Genomic DNA, 27,577 nt, shown 5'->3' with positions numbered 1-27,577 from the left:
AAGCTTATAAAGCATCAGCCAAAAAAAAAAAAAAAAAAAAAAACCTTCCCATTTCACCCATCTGGTCAAATGTTTGTCTAGTTCAGCCTTTAAACTTATTTAAGCTATCAACTTCCACAACAACAGATGGAAGTATTCCAGCAATCAACTACCCGCTGGCTAAAGGCAAACTCCCACACATCTATTCTACAACTGTCTTTCCTCAATTTGAATCTATGCCCCCTCAGGTTCTTAATCTCAGCAAGTGGAAGTATCCCATCAGCATTAAGCCTGCTCAAACCATTCAAGGCCTTGTACACCTCAATCAGATTACCTCGTAGGTGCCTGGTCTCCAGATGCTGCAACTTACTGAATTTAAGCCTCTCTAAGAGAACCCCTTTGTTCCTCTCACCAATCTTGTTGCCCTTCTCTGTACTCATTCTCTACATCCTTTCTAAAATGTCTTCAGACCTGTATGCAGTACTCAAGGTGTGGTGTGACCATTGCCTTATACAAAGGTATAATTACCTCCATGACCTGCTCTGGCAACTCATCTGCACTGCTCAGAGAACTTCATATCCGACTGCACAATTATCCCCAGGTCTTTTTCATTCTCCACCTCGCTGAGTGTAGTACCACACAGTTGGTATGTTTCTCTTGGGTTACTGCTACCCATATGCAGTACTTTGCATTTTTAAATGTTAAACTTCATTTGCCACCTCTCAGCCCATCTACCTAACTTTTGTAGATCCTGTTGCAGTAGCATACTACTGCCGACCGGGCTAGCGGGTGGGTAAAGTGCCTGCCTGGCAACCCAAAGGTCACGGGTTCGAATCCCACCTCAGGCTTGGATCAAAGTACTGCAAAACCTTGGGAGGTGCATTATGGCCACAGAAGCCGATGCGCCAACAACTACCAAAAAAAAAAAAAAAAAAGTAGCACACTGTCTTTACTATCATTAAAAAACCTGCCAAACTTTGTATTATCTGCAATACTTGGACATTAAGTCTGATATACCTTCATTGATATCATTAATAAATTCTCTCTCTCTCTCTCTCTCTCTCTCTCTCTCTCTACCCCCCCTCCCTCCCTCTTCCCATTCTTTACTCCTTCATTGGAAATTATGTTTAGAACCTCAAGTGGTTATTCCAGGACACCTCCTCACTCTGAAAGTCCTAACTTCATACATGCATTGCACATTGTCTGCCTAAACCAGGGGGCGGCAACCTTTTTTAAGTAAAGAGCCATTTTTGATCTAATTTTAAAAAAGAGAGAATCCAAAGAGCCACACCTCAGCTCAAGCTGGGGGGGGGGATTTTTTAAGAAATGGAATTGAGTGGGAAGGCGTTTTATTAAAAATAGATATTTTTTGATACTGATACTGATGTTTTTTCAGTATTAATATATTTATTAATACTGAAAAAGCGTAAGAAACATCCAGTCAGGTATGAATTAATGTGACTTTTGCGAGTCTCTCAACATCAGGCAAGTATGCCATAATTTTCATCTTTAAACATGCTGAGACTCGCATTGTTCAGACAGTTTGTTGATTTATTTTTAATGTAGTTCGTGGTCGAAAATATTTGCCCGCAGAAATACGTCAAACAAAAAATTGAGAGAAATCCAAACGAAAATATTTTCAAATTTATATACTTGTCCAGTAAGCTACTCCACGCGTTGAACACAATTTGGTCTTGCTTTTTAAACTCATTTATCACTGTCCATTTGTGTAGAATTGCAAGGGCAGCCTTTTGCCTCTCCAAATCCTCAATTTCAGTTTTAAGGCATTTAGTCTTGCACTCCACATGTCCTTGATTTTTAAGTCCTCCAACTCCATTTCAAATTGTGCTTCATGCAGGCTAAAAGTTAAAGAGCCACAGTTACATGTTCAAAGAGCCACGTGTGGCTTGCAAGCCGCAGGTTGCTGATCCCTGGCCTAGACCATGGCCCGTCTCCTCCGTAGCAGTATACATCTTCTTTGATAGTATAGTAGTTTCACCACTTGCCTTTCATTTAGAGAGATCTCAGTTTGAATTCTAAAAGGCCTTTCAGTTGGTGCTGTGGTTATGTGATCTTAAGTGGAAGGAGTTGAGTTCCAACCTTGAATTATTGTTTTTTTTTTTTTTTTTTAGCATACAGATTTGCTCGTGAACACATTGGACTCTGTGTATTATGTTTGTACTATGTACAGACATAACACACAGGGTCCAGTGTCTCCTTAGATGCTGATTCACTATATAAATAATAACAACAGCTAACAGCTATCAGCATAGCAGTACCTTTCCCATATGGTTATAAGTTGTTTGTATCTCTCTCTCTCTCTCACACACATGAAGATATGTTGACAATCAAAGTGAATATGGACTCATTAGTGAAATTACATTGGTAATGTAATGTTCACTAATGTAGTATTACCGTATGTTACTGTTGCTCTTTTTGATTTGTTAATGTAGCAACAGCAATTGAAATAAGCTCTTTTCTATAATTAGGTGAGAGAGATAAATCATTGGTTGTCTTGTGTACATACCTTTCTCCCACAGCTTATGGGATACAGTTTAGTGGGAAATATTCCACCTTGGGACATCCACAGACTGAAGAGTTATTTATTTAATTTCCTCATGTCACCTAAACTTGAGATCAAATATCAGTCATCTTTCAGAGTTGTGACCCTCAGTTGACCTTGTACAGCTCTTTGGGATATTTCTGCTGTTTTCTGAAACTGTCTTCACAGTTTGATATTACATTTGGTTGGACAACAGGAACTGCCACCTGTGATTGGCCTGTTTCTATCCTGCAGGCTGCTTTCTACTGCAGTGAATCATTTATCCATTGTCTGTGTTGTTTGTTTGTTATTTGGTTTTTAGGAGCATTAGCAACTAAGGTCATATTGCTCCAGGGATATGCGGTAGTCATTCCCTGACTTTTCCGCATCCTCTGTATTTGGTGGTCACGGGCTCGAACCCCGGTCTAATCAAGAAGCGTGTGCTACGCACTGCTGCTCCTGCCCACCTGGCTACGGAGGCGCAATTGTCTATGTGCCAGGGAACATGAAAAAAATTCGTATCTGCTCAGTATCTGTGCACAGTTAAACTGAGTCACATGCAGTCAGAACACTAAACTACCCTTATTTTCATATCAGAATGGTGTGCTTGTTTGCATTGGTTCAATACTTTGATTTACAGAGGGTAAAAGTTTAAATATCTGTGAATCTTTAATTCACAGTTCACTAATATGGATTAGAGATTATTTATATTTTCCATGAGTGTTATTAATATGCACTGAGTGATCGCTGAATTATGAAAACCTACCTAATACTTTGTAGGTCCTCCCTTTGCCTTCAGTACAGCAGCTATCCGATGTGGCATTGATTCAACAAGATGTCGGAAGCATTTGGGAGGTATGGCCAACCAAGCTGTGTGTAATGCAGTCAGCAATGCATGTATAGAGGTGATTGGTGTATCCAGTTGCCTGATATGTCTTTCCATAGTGTCCTACAAGTGCTCTGTGGGATTGATATCAGTGGAGTTCAGAGGCCAATCCATATGCTGGAAGTCAAGTCATAACTGGTTCCTCAAACCGTTCCTGCACAACAATTGCCCGATGGCTCAGCACATTGTCATCTTGGAAGACATCATTGCCATTCAGGAAAAAGTGTAACATAGTGGGGTGTATACAGTCAGCAAGCAGTTGACAATAGCAGAGACTACTGATATGTTGTTCCACATGCACCAGGGGTCCAATTCCTGCCAGTGAAACATACCCCACACCATACAACTGTCTTTACCGGCCTGCACTTTTGATACCATGCATGATGAATCAAGAGCCTCATGTTGTTGATGCCAAATCCGTACACAACCATCCATGGTATGGAGTAAATAATGTGGTTCAACTGACCAGCATACCTTCTTCCAGTCTTCTAATGTCCAACTTGCATGCTCTTTGCACCAGGTGAGTCTTTTACACCAATGAACCTTGGTTAGGAGAGGATGCAATAGGGGGTCATCTGCTGGTATAGCCCATACATACGAGTGTGTGACGCATGGTCATGCCAGGCATTGTTCCGGGTTGGCCCATGTTATATTGGGTAGTCAACTCTTCAACAGTGCTGCGCCTGTTCGCCTGTATGAGTCGTTGGACCCGGCGCTCACTTCTAACATCAACGTTTCGCTGACCTTTGCAGTTTTGCCATGGGGTCATTGTTTGACCATTTTGACGCCAGTCCTGGAACACTTTAACTACTGCGGCTGTCGAACACCCCACCAGTTCAGCCATTTGGGAAATCAAGGCACTAGCTCGTCAAGCACCCACAATCTGTCCTTTATCAAAGTCCGATAAATCCTTCCTTTTACCCATCACGCTTGGAATTTTACTACCTACTGAACTAGTGACACCTTATCTATGCTACATAGGTCGACTAACTCCGCACTCTCGTGCCTCACATGGTCAACGGGTCATATTCATAGGGGTAGTCATAATTCAGTGATCACTCAGTGTATATTATGTAGTTAAATGTACGTACCTCAGAAGTCTGTGAGCAGGCGAGAGGATTTTCTGCTTGTAATTTCTTTAGATATCAATAATATAAAACACATTCTATATACACAAAAATAGCTTAATTTCTTTGGTTAAAAATAATTTTGTATTAATAATAAAAGAATTTTGCACTTTATATTAAAACTAGTAACATTTATTCTTCATTTTTTTGCCATATATGGTCTACAACAGTACTGACAACAAAGACTTAAGAGCTATGGGTTTGCTGTGTGCTACTCTGGCTTAGAGATGTTTTTATCTTAATCTCATCCATGATAGAAATGCATTAACTGTATTGTATGTTATCGTCCTAGTCAAGAGTCCTTGATGTTGTTGTTGTTGTCTTTGTTAGGAGGGTAGGTGGAGTGAGGTGGCTTTCTAACTACTATTAGCCTACTGTTTCATTTCTTATCTTGTAGTATTAATTTTTTTTGAGCTTGCTGCTAAATGGGTTAGTGATTGCTGTATTTGAAAAAAAATATTGTTATATACCCAAGCCCCTGAATTTTCTGGACACCAGAATTGGTAAACAAAAAAAAAAGGGGAAAAAAAAGTTGACTCCTACAGGTATCTTTGCACTTACTACAGAAATGGGAAGGATCCTGATAAAAGTAGCATTAAGACCATCAGTAAAAATCAAGATACTCAAATCCGCTGGTCTTCTGTGAATGTCGTAATTTCACCACTGGTTACTCATTTGGAGAGGTCTGTTTGAATCCAAGATATTGGAGGAATTCTTAAATTCCTTAATCAGTGCTGCTATTAGCTGATATCAAGTGGAGGGAGTAGGGTCTCCTACTCCTTCCTACATGGATAAGTTTTCCTATTCCCTCCTAGGTTTCCCTGTGTGAATTATTCTGTTTTTCAGCTTGCATAACATGCAAATTACCTCCCCCCCACACACACATGCCTGTACAGATAATACACATGGTACAAGGTGACCTTGATGCTAATGTGCTATATAAATAATAATAATAAGAAGAAACAAGTTAACTCAGTGTGGCTGAATGTATTTAAAGATTAAATTTTCAAAGAATGCCCAAACTCATAAAGGCTCCCTCCATTCTTGTTAGTAGTGGAGACAGCAAAGCTATTATTCAGTTGACTCCTTTCCACCCTGAAAGAGATGAGGTATGGCCTCAGGACAGAGGTCATGGTGGCAGACTGGACAGAGGAGCATGGAGCATGCCTTTAGCCTGCCATACACAACTCAATACATTTAGACAAGTTCATCGTTTACTTAGAATAAAACGTTAATTTCATTTCATTGTTGACAAATATAATTCCTTTTGTAAAAATGTAATGTTTCTACATGTAATCATTTTGAAAGTCAGAATGCATAACTTGCCTACAAATGTTTTTATGACTTATCCAAGTTAGAATGTTGTTTCCTTTAAGACTCATTAGGGCCAGCCATGGTCCAATGGTTAGCATGCACAGTCACAAGTAAGGAGATTGCAGATTCAAGCCTACATGCTGCCACAAAAAATGCTTGGCCCATTGTGATTGGTGCTGAAAATTGAAAATCCATCTATATATACATCTATAAATTCATTGCACTTGCATTATATATGCAAGTGCAATGAATTTGTAAATTCTTCTGGCCTTGACCATTTAGAGAATAAACAAGAATTTATTTAAAAAATGCAGCCAGCAGTTTCCATCCACTCACAGTCCAGTTTCAGATTCATCAAATTAATTTTTCTTCTCCTTTATTACCTCTGTTTCCATTTTTGGAACAACCTGTCTTTTTTTTTTTTTTTTTTTTTTTTTGTCTGTCACCCTAAGCACAAAAGGCATTAAGGTCTGTAGTTCTCAGGCACACTACATAGGTTGGAAGTGGAGAAGACAAGACACTTACTGACATTAAACTTGAATTTCTGAAAAGGAAAGTATAAAATCCTGTTCTAAAGACTTGAAACAGGTAAGTGTGTTGACTGAGACTGATTAGCACCAGATTTTCCCTGTCGACTGTTTGCAGTGTAGAGGAAGTTTCCAAGAAAAGAAATAAAAGGGATAAATGAGAAAGAAGAAAAGTGTGGTGAGTTTGTAGTTGAACTGTGAATGGATATCAACTATGCACTTGGATTGACTTGGGAAGAGAGGTGGAATAACAAAAGTTGTCATTTCCTGATGCATACACATTTTATATAATATCCTGATGCCTATCTGTTCTATAGAACAGATAGGCATCAGGAACAGAAACATCTGTATGATAGGAGTGGAGTGAGTTTGTAAATGAGACACCATTAAGTAACCTCACTGCCCTCTTTTGGACAGAGTATAGCACTTTGAGAGGAGTTCTGGAGGCACCAAAGATGTTGGAATAATATTCTATGGTAGTGTGGATTTGTGAATAGGGAGTCCAGTAGTGATATAGAAGAAATGTAACTCTGAAAGCAAAAGAGAAAATCTAGTTTATTCCATCCAGAGAAGCAATATTTGTGATGGCAAACGCTTAAATAATACTTTGGAGCATCCATAAAGTTTGGATTTGTCTGAAGGAAAATTTAAAGTTTCCTCCATATCACCAAATATAAATGCACTATTACTATAAGTGAATATTTTCTAAAAGCATTTGGTGAAACTGGGGGAGCAAAGGTGCTCCAGCTCCAAAACAGTTTTGGAGAAGAATTCAACCTCGTTAAACCTCTTATTAGGGAGCTTTGTGTGTGTGTGTGTGTGCGTACGTGCTTTCCGCAGCGAGTTTCCAATGAGGGTGGGCTTCAGGGCCGGATTTAAACTTGCTGTGGCCCTAAGCTATAACATGTATGAGGCTCTCCGCTCTTACCTGTGACAATATTAAAAAAAGAGGATTTTTTAAGATGGAGCGAGGCCCTTGTAATGTGAGGCCCTAAGCTGTAGCTTGTTTAGCTTATTTTTAAATCTGACCCTGGTGGGCTTCATGACAATGGACACATTATTGAATGTACTGGGAATGACCTTGGAAAAAACATAATTCAATGTATTCCCAGGGTCTGCACTTGAAAAAACTAGAGCTATGTACATACTCATGAAAAGGTAAAGGTCATAAATATCATTAATGAAATCTAGAATGAAGTTTCCTCCATATGGACAAATGGTGTCTGGAAAATAACTATAACCAGAATGTTGTGGTTACCTCAAAGGATTTGAAGAAACTGCAAAGCAAATCTGAACTGATATTGTGCAAGTACACAAATAGTTGGACATTGTGAAATTAGAGAAAGATGGTTTTGAAGAATTCATTCGGGTGGATAAATTGAAACCAGAAGGGGATAAAGACGAAGTACTACTCCTTCATTAAGATATCTTAAAGTAGAAGACCCATGAATCATTTTTCAAGAATTTAGAGTAAATAAATGAGATCATCCAAAAAAAATATGCAGCCCTCCCTGAACAAAGTGGTAAATTGTAAAGCATTCTAATCAAATGTTATTAGACAAATTTTTGACCCTCAAGATAAAGGTCTGAGCTCTGAGGAGACAGTTTTATTAAATGTTTCAGTATGCTGCCAGTGATCTAAATATTGTATTTGAAAAGACTCTAGAGTATAAATAATACCATATTTATGGTACCTACCAGTAACTGCTTAAATAATAATAGCAATGGTCTAGTTATAAATGTTCTATTTATTTACTTCATGAAATAATCAGAAAATTATTATTATTTTTTAAAGGTAAAATTAAATATTCAGAAAGAGTATATGATGCTTGTATGGAGGCATTTGATTGTTTGCCATTAGCTGCTTTGATGAATCAACAGTTCCTTTGTGTACATGGCGGCCTTTCTCCAGAAATTCATAATTTAGATGACATCAAAAAGGTGACTAGTATTTAACATAATTTTAAACTTATTTAAAGCATGCTTTCATGAGAATACTTTTACTGAAATTAAAAAAAAATTTTTTTTTTCTTTTTTTACGTAATTTCACACATTTTTATTTTTAGTGACTTTTATTATAGTTTCATTTTTATAGGGAAAGATGAAAGATTTTATTTATGTTAGTTTTTCTAAATCAATAAATTTTTGTTGTGTGTGTGTGTGTGTGTGTGATGCGATGCAATACTAATATATATATATATATATATATATATATATATATATATATATATATATTAGTATTGCATGTTTGCAATTTGTTGGCAACAAAACTTTGAAAAAATTTTCCTACATGCTGTAAGCAATTTTAACTTAAAGCAGTTATGGGAGTAATATGATCCTTATGCTCAATAGCAAGTTAAAAGACCAACATTTAAGGGTTTTTAAAACACAGGACTTGAAATTATAGCCTTCAAAAGCACAATTATTTTTGCTTATATTAGCACTATTTTTAAAGGTATTACTGTATGATTACTGTACACGTCATCTAAAACTACTGAACATTTAGTTATTTTTTATAAAATCAGAATTACTGGAGATTTAATTAAAGCGAACTCATTCAGGTATATCAGACTTTCTGTAATGTATAAATTATGTGAAATTTACAGGTTAGAGTTTAACATTGGTAGAACAAATTAAACATACAAAAAAAATTCATAAACAAAAGTAGTAAGGAAATATCTCAACAAATGGCAGTGTCTGACTATCAGTGCCATAAAATCAAACAGAATTTTTTAGTGCCTGTAGTTTTGTACATATGGTAGTAGATGGTGTTATCACTTGCTATCCTTGAATATCTTGGGCAGTTGCATTGCCTGAATTGTTAAAACAGTCATAAAGCAACATATAATGCCTATTAATTCCTTAAATATTTGAACTCTGAAACTTTCTGAGTCTGAAATAATTATAGGTAATGTAGTACTGATCAGGCTAAGAACAATCTTTTCTGAACTTTAGACTGAATTTATACATGTACAAATAAAAAGTGTAAAAATTCATTGTTTTAAGGAAACCTGAATGGAATTCATCATTGTTTTAGTGCAGAGTTGGAAAAGCCAAAAATGTTGACATAAGATGATAGTGTAAAAGCGGAAATTATGGTCTCAAAGTTTCTAGAATTTTACAGTGTTTTTAAAGTATAAAACAAAAAATTAAATAAATAATATTTACATGCTAATTAATTGCACAGACAATTATATTGAGACCTCTAATAAAAAAGTTCATATTTGTCACACATACATAGAGCTTCACATGAAGGATTAGCCAGATCCAGAAATGGCAGTCAAGATGGTGATGCAGCTATTGGAGGTAGTTATTGCAAGAAAGACATAGGCAGGGTTCACATACTTGACTTTGAAAGGTAGGTTTGGAGCCTTCATTTGGGTCAGAATAATGAAATTCTGCACTGTTTTCATAGCAGATTGATGCAGCCTACTATGTAAAAGATCTTGGTTTAGCTGGCCAATATCCATTTTTGACTATCTATACTATAAAGAAAGTTCCTTCATGAGATGATCTATGTGCACTGAGTTATCTAAAGATAACTCAGCAACTGGATATATGGCATAAAACTATGCTAACCTACTTTTGACATATGAATGCAGTTGTGAATTTTTGTTATGTTATTTTTATTTATTTATTTATTTATTTTTTTTTTATTATTAAGATGTGTAGAAACAGAAAACCATGAAATTTTATTTGTAATAAAGTCATATTTAAATTTTATTAGATGTGCATATTATGTTATATTTCAGAAATTTCCATTCTTACTTAAGAAATAAAAAAGCATTTCGGCCGAACTGATTGAGTACACCTCACAGTACCTTTTTTAAAAGTTAAACCATATTTGAATTATGCAAATTCAGTTTGATTAAAACAAGCTTGCTTGCAACTTAAAAATTTCGAGGTACACTACCATGTTTTGAAATATACTATTTAATATGTTCACAAAATAGTATTCATTTCTGCTAAGAAAGTAGGCTAGTTAAGATAAATTATCACTTTTTATAGAAATACCATATTTGTTTATAGCACATTCTAAGCTTTATTTAAAAGAAAAAAATTGTTCTTTGTTGCTGCAGAAGTTGTAATGGTCAAGTTACTAGAGTGATTCCCATTCCCAGATTGGTGCATTGTTCTTTGATATGGTTTAAAAAAGAAAAAAAAAAGGTGCTTGCTTGATGAATAATGTAAAGCTTTCTCTGATAGATAACCCTTCTTGAAGGCCAGGTGTAGAGTTTGGAACAGTCTTCATTACTCAGACTGTGACTTTGATGTTACACAACAATGAAACTCAAAAATAAAAATCTGATATGTGAAAAAAGGCATAGTAACACAGCATAGTAAGCCGTGCTAAATATACATCACTGCTTGGTAAATGATCTTTACTGGTTACTTAATTTGGTTGTCAAATGCGGGAGTGCAGTTGCACATTTCAGCTGAACTGTGGCTTGTGTGATTGCTAAATATGGTTAATGATTGTATTCCTTTTAAAATGATTAGTTGTAAACTTCTCTGATCTGTATAGTCTTGTTGGAGTATAAGCAGAACTTTATTACTTTTATTAATTTTGCCCTATGTATATATCAGATCACAACTTGGTAATTAGCATTAGCAAAGGCACATGATGCAAGAAAGCAAGCTTATAAAGCATCAGCCAAAAAAAAAAAAAAAAAACCACCCTTATTTCACCCGTCTACTCACTCCAAATGTTTGTCAAGTTCTGCCTTGAATCAATTTAAGCTATAAACTTCTACAACAACAGATGGAAGTTTGTTCCAGCAATCAACCACCTGCTGGCTAAAGGCAAACTTCCGCACATCTATCCTACAACTCTTTCCTCAATTTGAATTTATGCCCTCTCAGGTGATTATTCTGAGCAAGAGGAAGAATCCCATCGGCATTGAACATGCTCAAACCGTTCAAGGCTTTATACACCTCAGTCAGATCACCTCGCAGGTGCCTAGTCTCCAGACACTGTAATTTGAAAAACTTAAGCCTTTCTTCGTAAGAGCAACCCCTTGTTCCATTCACTAATCTTGTTGCCCTTCTCTGTATGTGTTCCAACAGCTCTGCATCGTTCCTAAAATGAGGCCTCCAGACCTATACAGCACTCAAGGTGTGGCCTGACCATTGCCTTATACAAGGGGATAAATCACCTCCTTATCCCTGCTAGAAAAATTCCTGTATATCATTGACAAGACACCATGAGCTACTCTTGCAGACCGTCTGTACTGCTCAGAAAACTCCATATCTGCCTGCACAATTACCCCAGGTCCTTTTCATTCCCTACCACTGTCAGTGTAGTACCACAGAGTTGATACGTTACTCTTCCTTTGCCACCTCCTTTAATATAACTGGATAGATTCCATCCACCCCATGTGCCTTTCTTATGTTTATCTTCAACACTTTCTCCTTCACTTTACTCTCAGTTATTACAAGATTATCTAGCTCACTACCAGAGTTTAACTCACCTCTGGCATTCCCCTCCCTGAATAACTCATGGGTGAATGTAGATGCAAAATACTCATTTAGTTTGTTAGCCACCTGAGCAGGATCATCAACAGTTGAATCATCAATATCCAGTGGACCAATCTGATTCATCCCCATCCTTCTAGAGTTTACATAAGAACTCTTTGCTGTTTTTCTTTGCATCCCTTGCCAAAGATTTCTCGTAATCTGCCTTTGCCTGCCTAACCTCCTTTGTAACTTGGTTACAGATCAACTTATATCTATCATAGGCCTCTGTGTCACGTGTTAATTTATATGTATCCCATGCATTTTTCTTCTCTGCCATATGTCTCATTAGTTCATCTGATATCCATTTAGGCCTAAACTTTGAACAATATTTCTTAGTTGGTATGAAAAGCCTAATAGCTTCCAAGATTAATTCTTTGAATGCTTCCCATTTTGAATTTGCTGTTGGTAACATCATCAGTTGGTCCCACTGTATAGAATTTAAATACTGTCTTAGACAGTGGCATAGCTACCCTTTTTTGGGCCCAGAGGCAAAGAACACATTCGGGTCCCTACTTAATTAATGAAAATTGCAAAAACAGGAGTAAAAAATATAAACACGAGAAGATTAAAAAAAATTGAAACCATCATAATTCCTCCTCTGCCTTCTGTAAACACTTAATAAATATAATGAATACATTTTTGAAGGTACTGTATAAATGATGTATTAAAAAATAAATATCGAATTTATATCAAACCCTATTTTTTATTATTGTAAAACAAAACCCAATAGCTAATTACAGATTAAGATCAACAGAAATATATACAAAATGATCGGTGAAAAAAATTTACTGTATATCTATGAAGTGAATAAAGCTAACTAGGTAGTAAGCAATCTTTATTCACATTAACAAAAATTCAAGCCTTAAGTAAATGAATAATATCTATATAAATAATAAGATTTTAATTAAAATATGCATGAACATAAAACCTCAGTAACAATAATAAATATATACATGACATGTATTACATGCAGATATAAATGACAAAAAAACCAAAAAAAAAAAAAACCCCATAAAATATACAGAAATGTAAATAAACACTGCAGGGAAAAAAATATACATACACACATATGGAGTAATTTTAAAACAAATTACTCCATATGTGTGTAAAATTTTTGGAGTAATTTTAAAACAAATCATTGTAATAAGTAACCAACTGTATATGTTAAATCTAGTCTATATACACAAAAAAAGTTTTATAACAAATATTTTAAACTGTAATGAAAATTTTGTCTCCTAGCCTTTTTAGTCGAAAAAATATCTATAATCTCGTTGAAATCGACAGAATTCGCTACACCGTGTTCTATGCTTAAGACGGACAAATCGCTAAGTCGATCTTGGCCTATTGTGTTCCTTATATATGTTTTAATTTGTTTTAATTTTGAAAAACTCCTTTCAGCACCAGCCACAGTAACCAGTAAGGTCAAGAATATAAAACATGCCGTTATAACGTCTGTAACAAATGCAGATAACGACATGTTTTTAATTAAAATAAGGTTGCACAAGTCCCGAATTGAATTAATTTTTGAAATTTCTTGTCCTAAAGATGATCTTAAATTTAATAGCTGCTGTGGAAAGTAATCAGAAATATCTTTATTGTATCGGTTTTGAAATTCTACAGCCACTTGTTGCAGAGCTTCATTGCTAAAAAATGAGTGTTTCTGGTTTCAAAATTTTGAAACTCTCTACAACATTTTTTGTATTAAGAAATCTAGATTTTAATCGATGTATCACAATATCTATTGTTGCATAGTATATATCAACTTTAAACCGTCTTTCAGAATCTTGAAGTCGTTCGTCTTGAGCTAAATCTTCAAACATTTTTTTAACTTTCCTATTGCATTTGTTACTAAAATTTAAATTTATTCCCCAAGATCTTGCTAAAGAAAATGCAAAACTTTTACTTTCTTCATAATTATCTCTTAGCAAAACCATAGAATTTAAAGATGCCTCTAAATTCAACTTTGAAGTTAAATTAATTGATTCCAATATTTTGTAATTTAATACCAAAAGGAAAACAAATTCACGTTTCCTTTTTTTTTTTTTTTTTTTGCAAGCCAATTATTGCCTGGCATATTTCGTCTTTTTTTTAGACTCTAATATTATTTTTGTTAACATTTTTAGGACATCTGTAAATCTATAGTGCAATGCTAGTAAACAATCAAATCTTGATGACCAATGCGTTGGACACAATTTCTTTAGAGTAATTGCTGATATAGCGCTATCATTTGCATCTACATTCTGTTTCTGATTCAATAGATCCCATCGTACAATACTATCCACAAAAAATGAGTAAATATTTTCAATTATGTCATAAAATAAAGGCACGTGAGCTACTTTTTTCTCAGCATCATTAATTACTAAGATTAAGTTATGTGCCGCGCAATGAACATAGTAGGCATTTGGAACTTTTTGTAATATTCTTGATTGCACACCGCTATATGCCCCACTCATTGTTGCGGCACCATCATATCCTTGACCTCGGCAGTTCTGTAAATCTAGCTCTTTGGATTCTATATAGTAAATAATGTCACTTTCAATTTTGCTAGCTGATTGATCTTTTATACTATAAAACCCCAAAAATCGCTCATATATAATGATTTCTGATGGTATATCATTTTCTGTTTTCACAGTAACATTACGAAATATTTGACTCATCTGATCAGTTTTTGTGACATCCTGGGTAGTGTCCATGATTACGGAGAAAAACGGTGCAGACTTTATTTCATCAATAATAACATTTTTGACTTTCTGAGATAAAAGACAAATAATTTCATTTTCAATAGTTGGACTCAAATATGTTGACCGGTAATTACGTTTTGAAATTAATTCCTTTAATATGGGATCATAGTTTGATAGAAGCTCAATTATAGACAAAAATTCCACTTTTTATATTTTTATCATTCAGATTTTCTCAGTGACCTCTGAATGCCATGCTGCAACTGCTTAATACTAATGTAACATGAATAATGTGTTTCAAAACTTGTCTCCAGAAAATTTTTTCTTTAGTTATACTGGTTACTAAATCAGCATCAATTGTTTTATTTGTGCACCAAAGATTGTATGTTATACAAGCAGAAATGTGAACAGAGGAAGCTTTGTGTCTTTTAATTTTATTAGATAAATTTTTCCAGTCAGATATGCTGTTTATCCAAGATTTTTTTTAAATCTTAGAGCGATCTCCAAATAACCAACATGGTTCACAATACATAAAATCTGATTTTTGAGAATAACATAGCCATGTAACTTGTACTTTAAGACCAGCTTTTGTTGTTTTACTGTAATAAAATTCAGAAAATGACCTCAATTGTACAATAATCGGAAAGGGACCTTTAGGTTGGCATGGACCTGAAGCTATTATCATACGTTTGTCAGCATCAGAAATATTTTCTGAAAAATTTGCAGTCTGTTGAATACTGTTGCGAAATAACTGAGGGATCTAATCTTGAACCTTCGTAAACAAATGAGTTTGTTTCTTGACTTACTGCTTAATTTTCCATAACTTGATGGTCTTGATCATCATTTGTTCTTGCCAGATCCAGTGAAGTAGGGCAATCTTCACTCAGTTCAGCTGGTACATTACGTGGACTGGCTTGTGGTTGTCATTGGAAAAAATTATCTATCTTCTGCATTTTGTTTAATTTTTCGGTGGTTTCCTTACTTTTTTTCGTTTTTCTGCACCGCTAAGCTATTTATATACATGGCCAGACATCTGCAATTTATGGAGTCAAGTAAAAAAAGAACGATAACTGTAAAAGTATGCATGTTTTACCATAAGTTTCAGCCGTATTATTTTATTTTTAACACTAAGAATAAAACACTTTATTGAAAATTCGGTAACCCTCTCAGAACGAAACCACTGCAAAAAATTATTTGACGCCCCTTTAATAAAAAATTAATTAAATTTTTGTTCTATAAATAAAAATGGTTTAACAACCCCCCCATTTAAAAAAAAATAAAAAATTACGACTAAAATTTTTACGATCGCCCGGTATCTCCTGGGTTCACCGAAAATTCAAATGAATAAAATAGATATTGTTATTTTTGATACACATACTGTGTTATAGTGAAACTAGGGTAAATAATTACTATTTCAATAGTACCTACATGGTGTATCAAATTACATTGACCAAGTGATCTTTAAATATATAAATTATAGGGAAAAAAATGAACATTAGATTTTTTAAGTAGGTATGTGAAACTTCACGCATAAATTGATTAAAATGGCCGGTTGCACCAATGTAACTTAATTTTTAAGTGTTCCTTAAATTGACAATATTGTATCGAAACGGAAAATGAGTTATTGAGTGTTGAGTCAATTTTGATGTGCAGTTTTTTGTTTAAGTCTAGCTTAAAATTTAAGTCTCAACTGAGCATAAAAATAATAACTTACCCTGGTAAGCGTGAGGTGTTTTGAAAACAGCTTCAAAAGGGTGAATAATAATAATTGAAATCATATAAGATAAGATTCAATAGCATCACTAAAGCCTATTTGGTTTAAAGTGTGACGTAGCTTGGTATAGGGTGCAAATTCGACGGCTTGTGATTGGTGCAGATGGGAGGCAGATGCAGACTGTCCTAATGTTTATATTTATGTTAACCATTGTTGACACTGATCAATCTGACTTATGTCCTTTGCTTACTGCACACGATTTATGGTTATGACATATTGATCTTCTTTCCTGAATACGAGTATCTGTTTATGTCCGCCCCTAAGCTCTAATTTTTAACCATAACTTGAAAGTTGACCTCCCCCCTGAAAAAAAAAAACTAATAATTTCTATAATTTCTACTCAATTTACAAAATTGAAACTTTCAATATACATAAACAGAAGTATATTCTTTGATTTCCTACCTTTAAATTGCAGCAAAAACTATTAAATCACTTGAGCTTATGTCATTAGCGTTACCAAGGTGATCCAAGGAGAAAATAAAAATGTAAACAACTTTTGTGGAAAACAAACAGTTGAGCATCATTACTTGTGAACACTATTTTGCATGGCTCTCTCACAACAGTTTGCTTTACTGCTTTTCGTAATTGTTGTACAAAAGAATTGCAACAAATTGTTTTTGAAAAACAAAAATATCTTCTATCCTTTCAATCAAGGAAATCCATCTACAGTATTGGAAGCCATACTGGAAACGGAAGGGTGAAAAAAAAAAAAAAAACTGTCGTAAAATTGATCACCACAATGCACATTTCATAAAAAAAAAAAGTTCGCTTTATTGTAATTGTTTTTAGAGGACTAAATCGGAAAAGCAGTTTCATGGATGTATATTTGATTTTCTTATGAATTTTCAAGAAAATATTTCTATTCATAGTTGCGTTATAAACTTCGAAAACTGATGTCGAAGGAACTTTGCATGCATCTCACCTGGTGTGCAAACAAAAAAAAAAAAAATATATATATATATATATATATATATATGCTACGAGTAACGGATTGTTTTCACAATCCGTTACTCATAGTGACGGATTGGAAAATTGTAATTGTTACTGAATACTTTGATATTTCCTTAATATGCATTTGATACAATCAAAAAATTTCAAGAGAAAAATTTAATTTTCATTATCACACACATGCCGGAAAAATTCACCATAAAGTGTCATATGTTTGGATGCCTGAATTTCATTTTGAGCTGCAAATGTAATTTCACTTCTCTTGTGCTGACAGAGTAGCTGTTTGCCGAATGAAGGAAAACAGGGTTCATTTTCCTAAAATTTCCAGTTCCTTTCATTCACTTGGGGGAAAAACTCCTTAGGGAAGGGAGTTCACCCTTTCTAGTCCGACGCTAGGGGGAGGGAGGGAGGGAGGGAGAGAGAGAGAGAGAGAGAGAGAGAGAGAGAGAGAGAAATAAAAATACCCTTTTGGTGGGGGGAGATGGCCAGGAGGTTGTCAAAGCTCCAGAGCTCTTAACTTTCATCAGAGATGCTGAAATTCTAATAAGTCAGTTTCATCGCGGATTCGGAAGTTCTAATGTCTATTTCTTTATTGCATTCAGTTTCACAACAGATGCTAAAAGTTTTAATAAGTCAGCTTCATCCTAGCATTAAGCTGCGGCTCCCTAGACCAGGCCAGCTCCTCTCTCACCCTATATGTTTTATTTATTTTTTCTTTATTTTATTTATTATTTATTTATTTATTTTTTTGCTTGTGTTGTTGTTCTAGCAATCCATCCTGGATTGGGGCTTCTCTGGGCCAGGATAGTCCTTTTCCTCTTTTCTCCTTCCCTCTCTTCATCTTATACAAGTTTTTCTTTCCTTCCTGGGAAACTTGTTCCCCAGGGAGGAGGGCACCGATCGCTGCTTTCAGGTAGCCAAAAGGCCAAAACACAACATCACACTACAGAGCACACACATAAACTCACAAACACAGTTTTTCTTTCCTGTCACTTTCTCCCGTGCGGGATGATTTTTTTTTCTCTCACTCTCTCTCTTGCCTTCCTTTTCGTCTGTCTTCATCCAGCATGGGATATTTCTATATGCTATGTGAAATGAATTTTTTTTTTTTTTTTTTATTTTATTTTACATGACACACACTGGCCTTACCTTAACAGAATCTGTAAAAACTGAACAGAGCAATGAAGCGGAGATGAACTTTTGTTCTAGGAGCCACCCATACAAAAACACATAAATAAAAAAAATTAGCATTATAGCTCTAAGTCAGCTTCATCCTAGGATGCAGAAGTACTAATAAGTCCGATTTTGGTCTGGTGCGAATTTGAATGCAAATGACTACGGTTACTTTCTTTCGAGTGACCACATGTTTTCGTCTTGTACAGATGTTTTATTGTGGATACTTCCTTCCGCTACTAATGATTTTACTGGAAGGAAGTATCCACAATAAAACATCCTTCCAGTATAACCACTACTAATGATTTTACTCGAAGGATGTTTTATTGTGGATACTTCCTTCCAGTAAAATCATTACTAGTGGTGCTTTATTGTACTAAAGTAATTCGTTATGTTGGGGGCAACGGTTTTTGCTCCTAATTGATGTAACACTTTCGAATTTTCGCAAAGTGGATCATCTGAACACAATGTAAATTAGAAGGACAGTAAAAGAGTTGATAATTGGTGCCATTGGTGGGCAGCATTCCGACAAACAAATTTTCTGTTTATACTCCGGGACGACCCCGGTCAGAGGAGATCCCAAAATAGAGAGAGAATACAAGAAACCGCACTGTGTTTAGCAGTCACAGATTGATTGTGTGAAATTACACAATCTACCAAAAACCCACAGTAAAACAAGAGAAGTGATGGGGAGAAAAACTATTTTTCAGCAGGGTTTTTCTTTTTATTACAGCTCAGAACAACATATGACCGTGGATTTATTTGGCTTCTGTACTAAAACTGAATTTCTCCCTTTGCGATGACATCAAAGCGTAACAAGCAAATATTTTCTAATGATACTTTTTGAGCAGCCGTTAGTGCAATCTGTTAGCTTTGTATTGTTAGAAATCTTGCAGTATTGTGAAGAAGACGCCTTTCAAGAAACAACCGTTATTCATAGCGGATTTTCTTGAAATTTTGTTAGAAGATCAAATATATATCCAAGGAAACTGCTGTTCCAATATTGTTCCCTAAAAACAATTACAATAAAGCAAACTTTTTTTTGATCAAATGCGCATTGCAGTGTTATCAGTTTTACACCAGTTTTTCCCATTTCCAGTGTGGCTTCCAGTAGATGAATTTACTTAATTTTCTGTTAAATACCTTTCCTATTTGTTTTCCACACACAAACACATAACTAAGGAGGTCACAAATTAATATGAAAACAATTAAATAAAATTAGCCAAAGACGCCGGGCCCCTAAACAGCCTGGGCAATTGCCTTGCCTGCCTACATGGTAGCTACGCCACTGGTCTCAGAGCACCGTAGTCGTCTTTATGAAAGCAAAAACCCTTCCCTTTACCCTTAATGGTATGGTAGTTACCTCTTTGAGTAAATCCCACTTCAGTGCACTGTGATCACTGCCACCTTGTGGCTCCTTTATCTGCAGATTCTTTAATGCACGAAAAATCACTACTGATAATCAGATCAAGAGTATTACTCCCTCTAGTTGCCTCCCGAACATGCTGCTGTAGAAAACAATCATCCAGTAAATCCACAAAAGCCTTGCTAGTGTGTAAGTGACCAACCCACAAATTCCGATCAATCTCTGGGAAATTAAATTCCCCCCATTATAAGACACTCTGATTTACTGGCCCAATGTATTTCTCTGCACAATTGCTCATTATACTCATCAGATTCATTAGGCCTATAACACACTTACTCTTATTTTTCCTTTCCCAGTGCTTATGTCACACCAAAGAGACTCAACATTGCATTGTCCACCAACATCAATTGGATGCACTTCCTTAATGGTAATGGTCTCTTCTCTAGTGGAGCTTCCTTCCCTTAGCTGTTGCCCTTGTCACTTGGCATTACAGCAGTTCCAAGTGAGATGACTGCACTATGTCTCTTCTGTTTCTCTTTTCCCTGACTACTGTCTTAAGTCTCCTAATCATAATGCTTGCCCAAATCATGTCGGTGAAATTATTTTTGTATTTATGAAATTTATTCCCCATTCCACCCCGAACTATAGTTTTTCCAAACATTCTGTGTCATCACTTCCATCTCTTTTCAAAGCCATTGGATACAACTTATCTAGCCATACTTTCACCTCTGTTATGTTGTGAGGGTTTTTTCATCTTCATGTGAAGATAAAGGTGGCTTATTAGTATACCTATCTCCTAATTCCAAAATTTAGTCATTTTGTAATTTCTTATTGGAATATATGGGCTATAAGAATATATATTTTAAACAAAAGAAAAACAGCATTAAACAAAGATTTGTATGTGTTTTCTGATGATTTGCTGATAAAAACAAAGGACATAAAGTCCATACAAACTATAGTCACAAACTTTCTTTGTAAATTGCCAAACAACAAAATCCTTTACTTTATATTTCTGGCTTGATAATGAGTTTCTTGGAGGCAACTTCTGGCTACAGTGCATGCTTTTAATTGTAAACCTTTAATGAAATGTGTTCCTATCTGTGCATCTTCATCTCTTGCCTCACAGCATTAATTAAAAACCTTGAAGCAAATAGCAGTAATGTTCTTTGTTTTCAGTCACACACTCACTTTCTCCCTTTATTTTTCAACAGAAATATTGAAAGAATTCTGAATATTTAGAGTGGCAAGAAGTCAAAATCATCAGGTCCTGATGGAATTTCTCCATTTCTTCTTAAAACCTTTGTTTTATTTACCTTCTTTTTTATGTTCCCTTTTTGTACTATTTATTCCACTGAAGCATCACTGCTCCTGCATGGAAATATGTTTATATCCAATCAATTGTTGCAAAGGGTGACAAATATTTCCTTTTCAATTTATCACCCTATTGAAATTATTTCAACCATTTCCAAAGTAATGAAGAAATCCATCAACCACCAACTGTTACACTATTTTTTAACCTTCCATCTGATTAGCATTACTAATGACAAATGATGCAAGAAATCAAGCTTATACAGCATCGACCAAAAAAAAAATCTTTCTAAAAACCAGATGGAAGTTTGTTCCAACAATCAACTACATGCTGGTTGAAAATAAATTTCCACACATCTATCCTTCCTGCAACCACCCTTCCTCAATTTGAATTTATGTCTGCTCATGTGTATTCTGAGCCAGAGGAAGGATTCCATTAAGCAAGAATCACATTATCATGGGATGATGTGATTCTTGCAATAATCATATATGCAGTGGGAGGACACTGCATATATGATTTGATCATATAATCATATATACACTGCATATATGATTTGAAGCCAAGGGATAAGTATTAGGAAGGGTATAACCTGCATACATAACCTCCTGAGTATAATGCCCATGTGCAAACACACTGTGGGTGACTATCCAGGTGTGAACCAACGTAAGCAATGGAGGAATGCCGCCCCTCTCTGTTACCAGTCAATACTCGGTGGTAGATAACTCTCGTCAACCAGTGCAATACCACCACTTTGTTTATTGGAGGTTTGAAGTGGTGGAACCCATGTTTAGTCTCCAGAGCTAAGTTCCGGTCAACCCTTCCCCATCTCTTTCATCATGCAGTATGATTGATGAAGGTTATGATGAACACCATGGCGAGGTTATGATGAACACCATGGGGAGATCCAAACTTCCTTACATTTCAAGGGTACAGCTCTAAAACGGTGTTCGCAGGTTGGCCGCTAGTTACTACATCGGACCGAACCTATTGGTAACTCTCTAGGAGGCTTCTAGATCAGCTGGTGTATAATCTTGCTACCTCTACTCTGCCAGATAGTGACTGGAGGGAGTCCGAGTGGTGTGTATGCAGTGGTGGGGGCATTGTCGAGGCCAGGCTATGTTAAGGATCGAGGTATATTCTTACCATGTGTATGCCATATCCAAAAATTTCATTACTTCATACAGCATTCCCCCCCCCCCCCCACACACACTTTTTCTTTACTACTGAATACACCATGAATTGTCAAACTAATAGAGCAAACCTATCTGCGAAAAGATCTAAACATCCCAAACACTTCGTAATATACGTGGTCTCAGTTCTAATCTGAATAATGTATTTTTTCTGACAGAATCTCAGTTATCGGTTGATTCAACAACTGCTCACCTCAGTTGCCTAAATTATTTGCTCTATGATTCCTTTTGCCTCAAAGTTGGTACTTGTCCGTTCTGATATTCCATATCAGGGACTTGGTAATTTGGAATCTTCTCTGGCTTAAAATCTCTTTACCACATTCTGTCAAATTCATCTGTTGCCTCTATCGTTCTCCAAATTCCACTAATCACTTGGAACTCTTTGACTTCCTCTCTTTGAAACTTCATTTTCTCCAGTCCAACTTTCCTAACAATGAGGTAATTTTGCTCGGTGATTTTAATGTTCACAACTCAAGCTGGCTTCCATTTTCTAGTTACACAGACCCAGCTGGTCGAGATGCTGAGGATTTTGCAATTGCTAATGACCTTGCATTGGATACATACCAGAATACCGGACAATCCTAACCATACAGCCAACATCCTTGATCTTTTTTATCTCAAAAACAACCCTTCTAAGTACATGGTCAAAGTGAGTGGTTCTTTAGGCACCTCAGATCATAACTTGATGATTGTCTCTTCTCCAGTGGAGCCTTTATCTCATGGCTATTCCAAACCTCGTGTTGTTTGGCATTACAAGAATGCAAAATGGGATGACCTGTGAGATTTCTTCTTTTCCTTGGTTGGATTACTGTTTCAAAACTTCTGATGTCAATGTTTGCTCAGATCGTGTCAGTGAAAGTATTCTTGTAGGAATGGAAACCTTTATTCCACACTCCACTTTAAAATCTTATCCTTTATCTAAATCTTGGTTTTCCAATAAATGTGCTAAGGCTGTTCAGGAGAAGAATGCTGCATATTGTAATTGGCTTGTTTCCGATTCTTCAGTTTCATTTTCTGTATACACCAAAACTCGCAACAATTGTAATGTCAAAATCAGTCCAAACTAGATTTTGAACAGGCTAAGAGTAGAAAACTTACTTCTTTCCCTAATTGATATCCGAGCATTCTGGTCTCTTGCCAGAGCTATTTGTCACAACTTTTGCCCATCTCTGCTCCCACCTCTGTCAAAACCAGATGGTTCTATTTTTGCTTCAGTCAAGGATGAAGCTGACCTGCTAGCATCCCATTTTTCTTCCAACTCATGTTTTAATGATCTTGGTAAAACACCTCCCACCATTCCCAACGTGCTCCATTCAATGCCTCCTGTGGTCTTCCATCAAAAGGATGTCAGAAGGATTTTGACGAATCTTTATGCTAAGAAAGCTCCAGGTCCCGATGGTATTTTTTTAAATAAATATCTTTTATTGCAGGCAGTGATTGGATACATGCTTGCCTGATGCAATGTTACCCACAACAGCGACAATGCTAGGGGTTAGATTTTGGTGTAGCTATATTATCTTCAGCCATCTTTCTTCTGGGTAAAGTCTTGTTGAACCTTTATTATAGGCATGTTCACAAGTCCAGTTCTCAACCCCATATTACAAAATTCCAACACATACCCGAAATGAGTAACGTTAATCAACCGCTATGCTTAACGGAAGAGTCATATTTCAAAAGTTTGGTGAAACACAAGCAGTTGCTCCTGACACTCAAAGGTTTTTGATCGTGTTTGGCATAAAGGTCTTCTTAACATGCTTCCATCTTGTGGTTTGTCAACTGTTTTTTCCACTTTTTCCACTTTTTTCCATTCTCCACTTTTTTCCATTTCTCCACTTTTTCTCAAAACCTCTGCTCCCGAACTTACTCCTGTTCTTTGCCACCTTTTTTCATTTTCTTATTCCAAAGGTGTTTTTCTTTGTGCTTGAAAATTTGCTCATATCCAGCCAGTTCCTAAATAGGGTGACAAATCCCTCCCATCCAATTATCATCCCATTGCAATTACTTCTACTCTTTCTAAGGTAGTGGAGAAATCAGTTAACTGCCAACTCTTAAACTATCTTGAAACCTTCCATCTGATCAACTATCGCCAGTATGGATTCCGTAGGTGTCGATCCACTGGTGATATTTTGGCTTATGTTACTCATTTATGGATAAATTCAATGGAAAAGTTTGGTGAAACACAAGCAGTTGCTCCTGACACTCAAAGGTTTTTGATCGTGTTTGGCATAAAGGTCTTCTTAACATGCTTCCATCTTGTGGTTTGTCAACTGTTTTTTTGCAATTGGTTATCCAGTTTTCTCTCTGACCTCACTGATGGTGATGGTAGATGGTTCTCTGTCTTCTAACTTCTCCACTAATGCTGGTTCCCCAAGGTTCAGTTCTTTCCCCCATTCATTTCCTCTTATATATTAATGATCTTCTTCCATTGAATGGAAATCCTATCCGTAGTTTTGTCGATGATAGTACGTTGCATTCCACTTTCCAGTTCGAGAATCCTTGCCCTGCTCAATCAACTTCAACTTCTTGAATATCTGCTACCAATTCCTAAAATGCTGATCTCCACGTAATTCTCCAGTAGGGCAAAGATAGCTTAGTTGATTTCAATTCTTCTAAAACTCAGTCCTGTCTTATATCTCGCAAAACGGATTCTTCTGCCCCTATCTTTGGTGACACTCCGATTTCTAGGCAAGATGATATATCTCTTTTGAGGATTACCCTGACTTCTAATCTCTCTTGGCACAAGCACATTAGGCGCCTCTGTAGCCAGGTGGGAAGGAGTAGCAGTGCATAGCACACGCTTCTTGATTAGACCGGGGTTCGAGCCCGTCACCACCAAATACGGAGGATGCGGAAAGGTCAGGGAATGACCACCGCATATCCCGAAGCAATATGGTCTTAGTTGCTAATGCTCCTAAATAACAAACAACAACAACAAGCACATTACAAATATTCCTTCCTCTGCATCGAAAAAACTTGATTTTCTCTTTCTCTTTTGGCATTACTCTTCTTCCAAACAGCTGTTCACTCTGTACAAATCGCAAATCTGCCGTACCATGGAATATTGTTCCTACATCTTGGGCGGAGCCCCCAAAACCTCTCTCTCTCTCAGGCTTATAGATTCCATTCAGAAGAAGGCAATTAGATTAAATAATGACTCAGCTCTAACAAAGAAGGCCTCCATAGCCGAGTGGTCAGGAGCAGGAGTGCAGTAGCACACACTCTTTGAGTAGACCGGGGTTCAAGTCCCTGACTGCTGCTGATCTGCCAACCCGCAATGGACCAACGTGGCAGATTATGGTCCATTTCTCTTAGCATGAATTGTTGATGAGGCTTCCATCCTGCAGTGGGTTGATAATGGCTGCACTTTACCTTTTTTTTTTTTTAATCCTCTAACAGAGTCGCTCCACTCTCTGTCTCATAGAAGTACTGTTTCTACTCCATGCCTTTTCTACAGATACTTCCATGGGCACTGTTCTTCTGAATTGGCTTCGCAAAATAGCAAGCCATGGTAGTGGAGTAACAGTACATGCAATTGCAAAGAGTGTGCTCGGTATATTCATGTGCACTTTGCATCAATGCAAATATAGTAGCAGTAATAGAAACATGGACAGGTATTGAAGTGTAAAGCATTATTTGATTTTTGCATGCCAAAGACAATGTACCCACAAATTCACTATAAATTTGTTATCAATAATGCAAGATGATGGTCATCAAGATGAGCATAAAGCAGAGGACCACATTGTTCATGTCAAAGCATTTATCCACAAGTACAGACCTAAAAATGCAACAGATTGTAACCGAACTCTTCTAAAGATGATTTGTAGGGATAGCTGCATTTGCTCCTGTTTTTTATTGCATTCGGTAAACCATGAATTATAATAGCTTTAAATGTTGTAGTCTTTTATATAGGTAATGAATGTGAGGTAATTCAGTTCGGCATTGTCTTGGTAGAAATAACCTTAGTTTATTCCCAGAATAACTACTGCCTTAAACTGCTATAATATTTTATAGCAGTTACTTTTAGGGTCATTAATAAAACTAATTAATTAATAAGCAGCATAAAGCTTATTAATAAATTAAATTAAGTTACCCTATTATATTGTGTCAGTTATAAATGGTACTTTAATAAGAGATCTACAATTTTCGAATTGAAGAAGCAGCATAAAGCTCCATAATGTATACAAAACTAGCCTCCTTTACTCTAATTCTTTGCATTGAAGCTTTAGAGAACAGACTAAAATTTAAATTTAAATTTGAAATTAATACAGAAGACAAATTGAAATTATAATTAATAAACTAAAAACATCCCCATTAGAGAAAGAGGTGCAGCCTTTTCTTGGTTTTAAGTTAGTCAAGGTTATATCACACAACTGTTAATTGTCAATAGCTGAGTAATTGTTAAAACACTATATGATAGCATGACCTTAAAGAAACAATGAGGTCTGGAAGTATAATGGCACTTTCTGAACTGTGCAGTTTGTTATCATTTGGGCTAAAATGAAAAAAAAAAAAAAAAAGTGTCTAGAAGAATAGAAGAAATAAGGAAATGCCACATTTGAACACGTACAAAGTAGTTATATCTAATTGTTTTAAATAATATGTTTAATAACAAATGCCACATTAACAATTCAAAGAGTCATATTGTTTAACATATTTAAATCATTTTGTTGAGCAATATTGCAGTGTAGTTTGGTTTATAATCTTTTAGAAATTGAAATAATATTAATTTTTAACATTATCAAAATTTGATTTTTGATTCAAATCACCATTAAAAATATAACTGTAATTATGCTTGAAGGGAAATTTCTATTAAGGTAAGATGTAAAATCAGTGTATTAGGCATAATAACAGTTTTACTTGACACTAAATAAGACAAACAATATTATTCATTCCTGTGTAGTGTAAAATTGTAATTAAGAGATAATGTAGCTATGAAGGAAACACTAATTAAACACCACATGAAATTAAGTATTGTTTAATTTGAGTTGCAGATTACATATGAGTAGGCCTTAGGCCTTGCTTCTAACCACAATTTACCTATCTATTAAAAGGCCAAGTTTCTGAATTTATATTGAATTCTAAATTTTCAACAGCCAGAAAATGGCATAGAATACTGGAGCTTGATTGCTCACTCGACTAACTTGTTAACAAAGTTAATAAATGTATATCCATACACTGGTATTCTATGTTGGTTCTCAACTTGATGACATCAGTGTAGAACCTAGAAACATTTGTCTTTTGATAATT

The 27,577-nt window shown here is 35.7% G+C and overlaps 1 protein-coding gene across 3 annotated transcripts in view; it reads left to right on the top strand.

Moving 5' to 3' along the window:
* The window catches only part of LOC150083673 (serine/threonine-protein phosphatase 2B catalytic subunit 2-like), a 341,700-nt gene that overhangs the window by 122,542 nt on the left and 191,581 nt on the right, over nt 1-27,577 (top strand). For all 3 annotated transcript variants that reach the window (XM_090378116.1, XM_090378115.1, XM_090378114.1), the window contains exon 5: nt 8,171-8,316. In XM_090378116.1, the coding sequence (XP_090234242.1) occupies nt 8,171-8,316 (146 nt within the window). The remainder of the gene's footprint in view (nt 1-8,170; nt 8,317-27,577) is intronic.

Source organism: Mastigoproctus giganteus, chromosome 7 (assembly GCF_048544385.1).
Source record: "Mastigoproctus giganteus isolate SK-2022 chromosome 7, ASM4854438v1, whole genome shotgun sequence".
NCBI classification, from domain to species: Eukaryota; Metazoa; Arthropoda; class Arachnida; order Uropygi; family Thelyphonidae; genus Mastigoproctus; species Mastigoproctus giganteus.
This window is presented reverse-complemented; position numbering and strand designations above follow the sequence as displayed.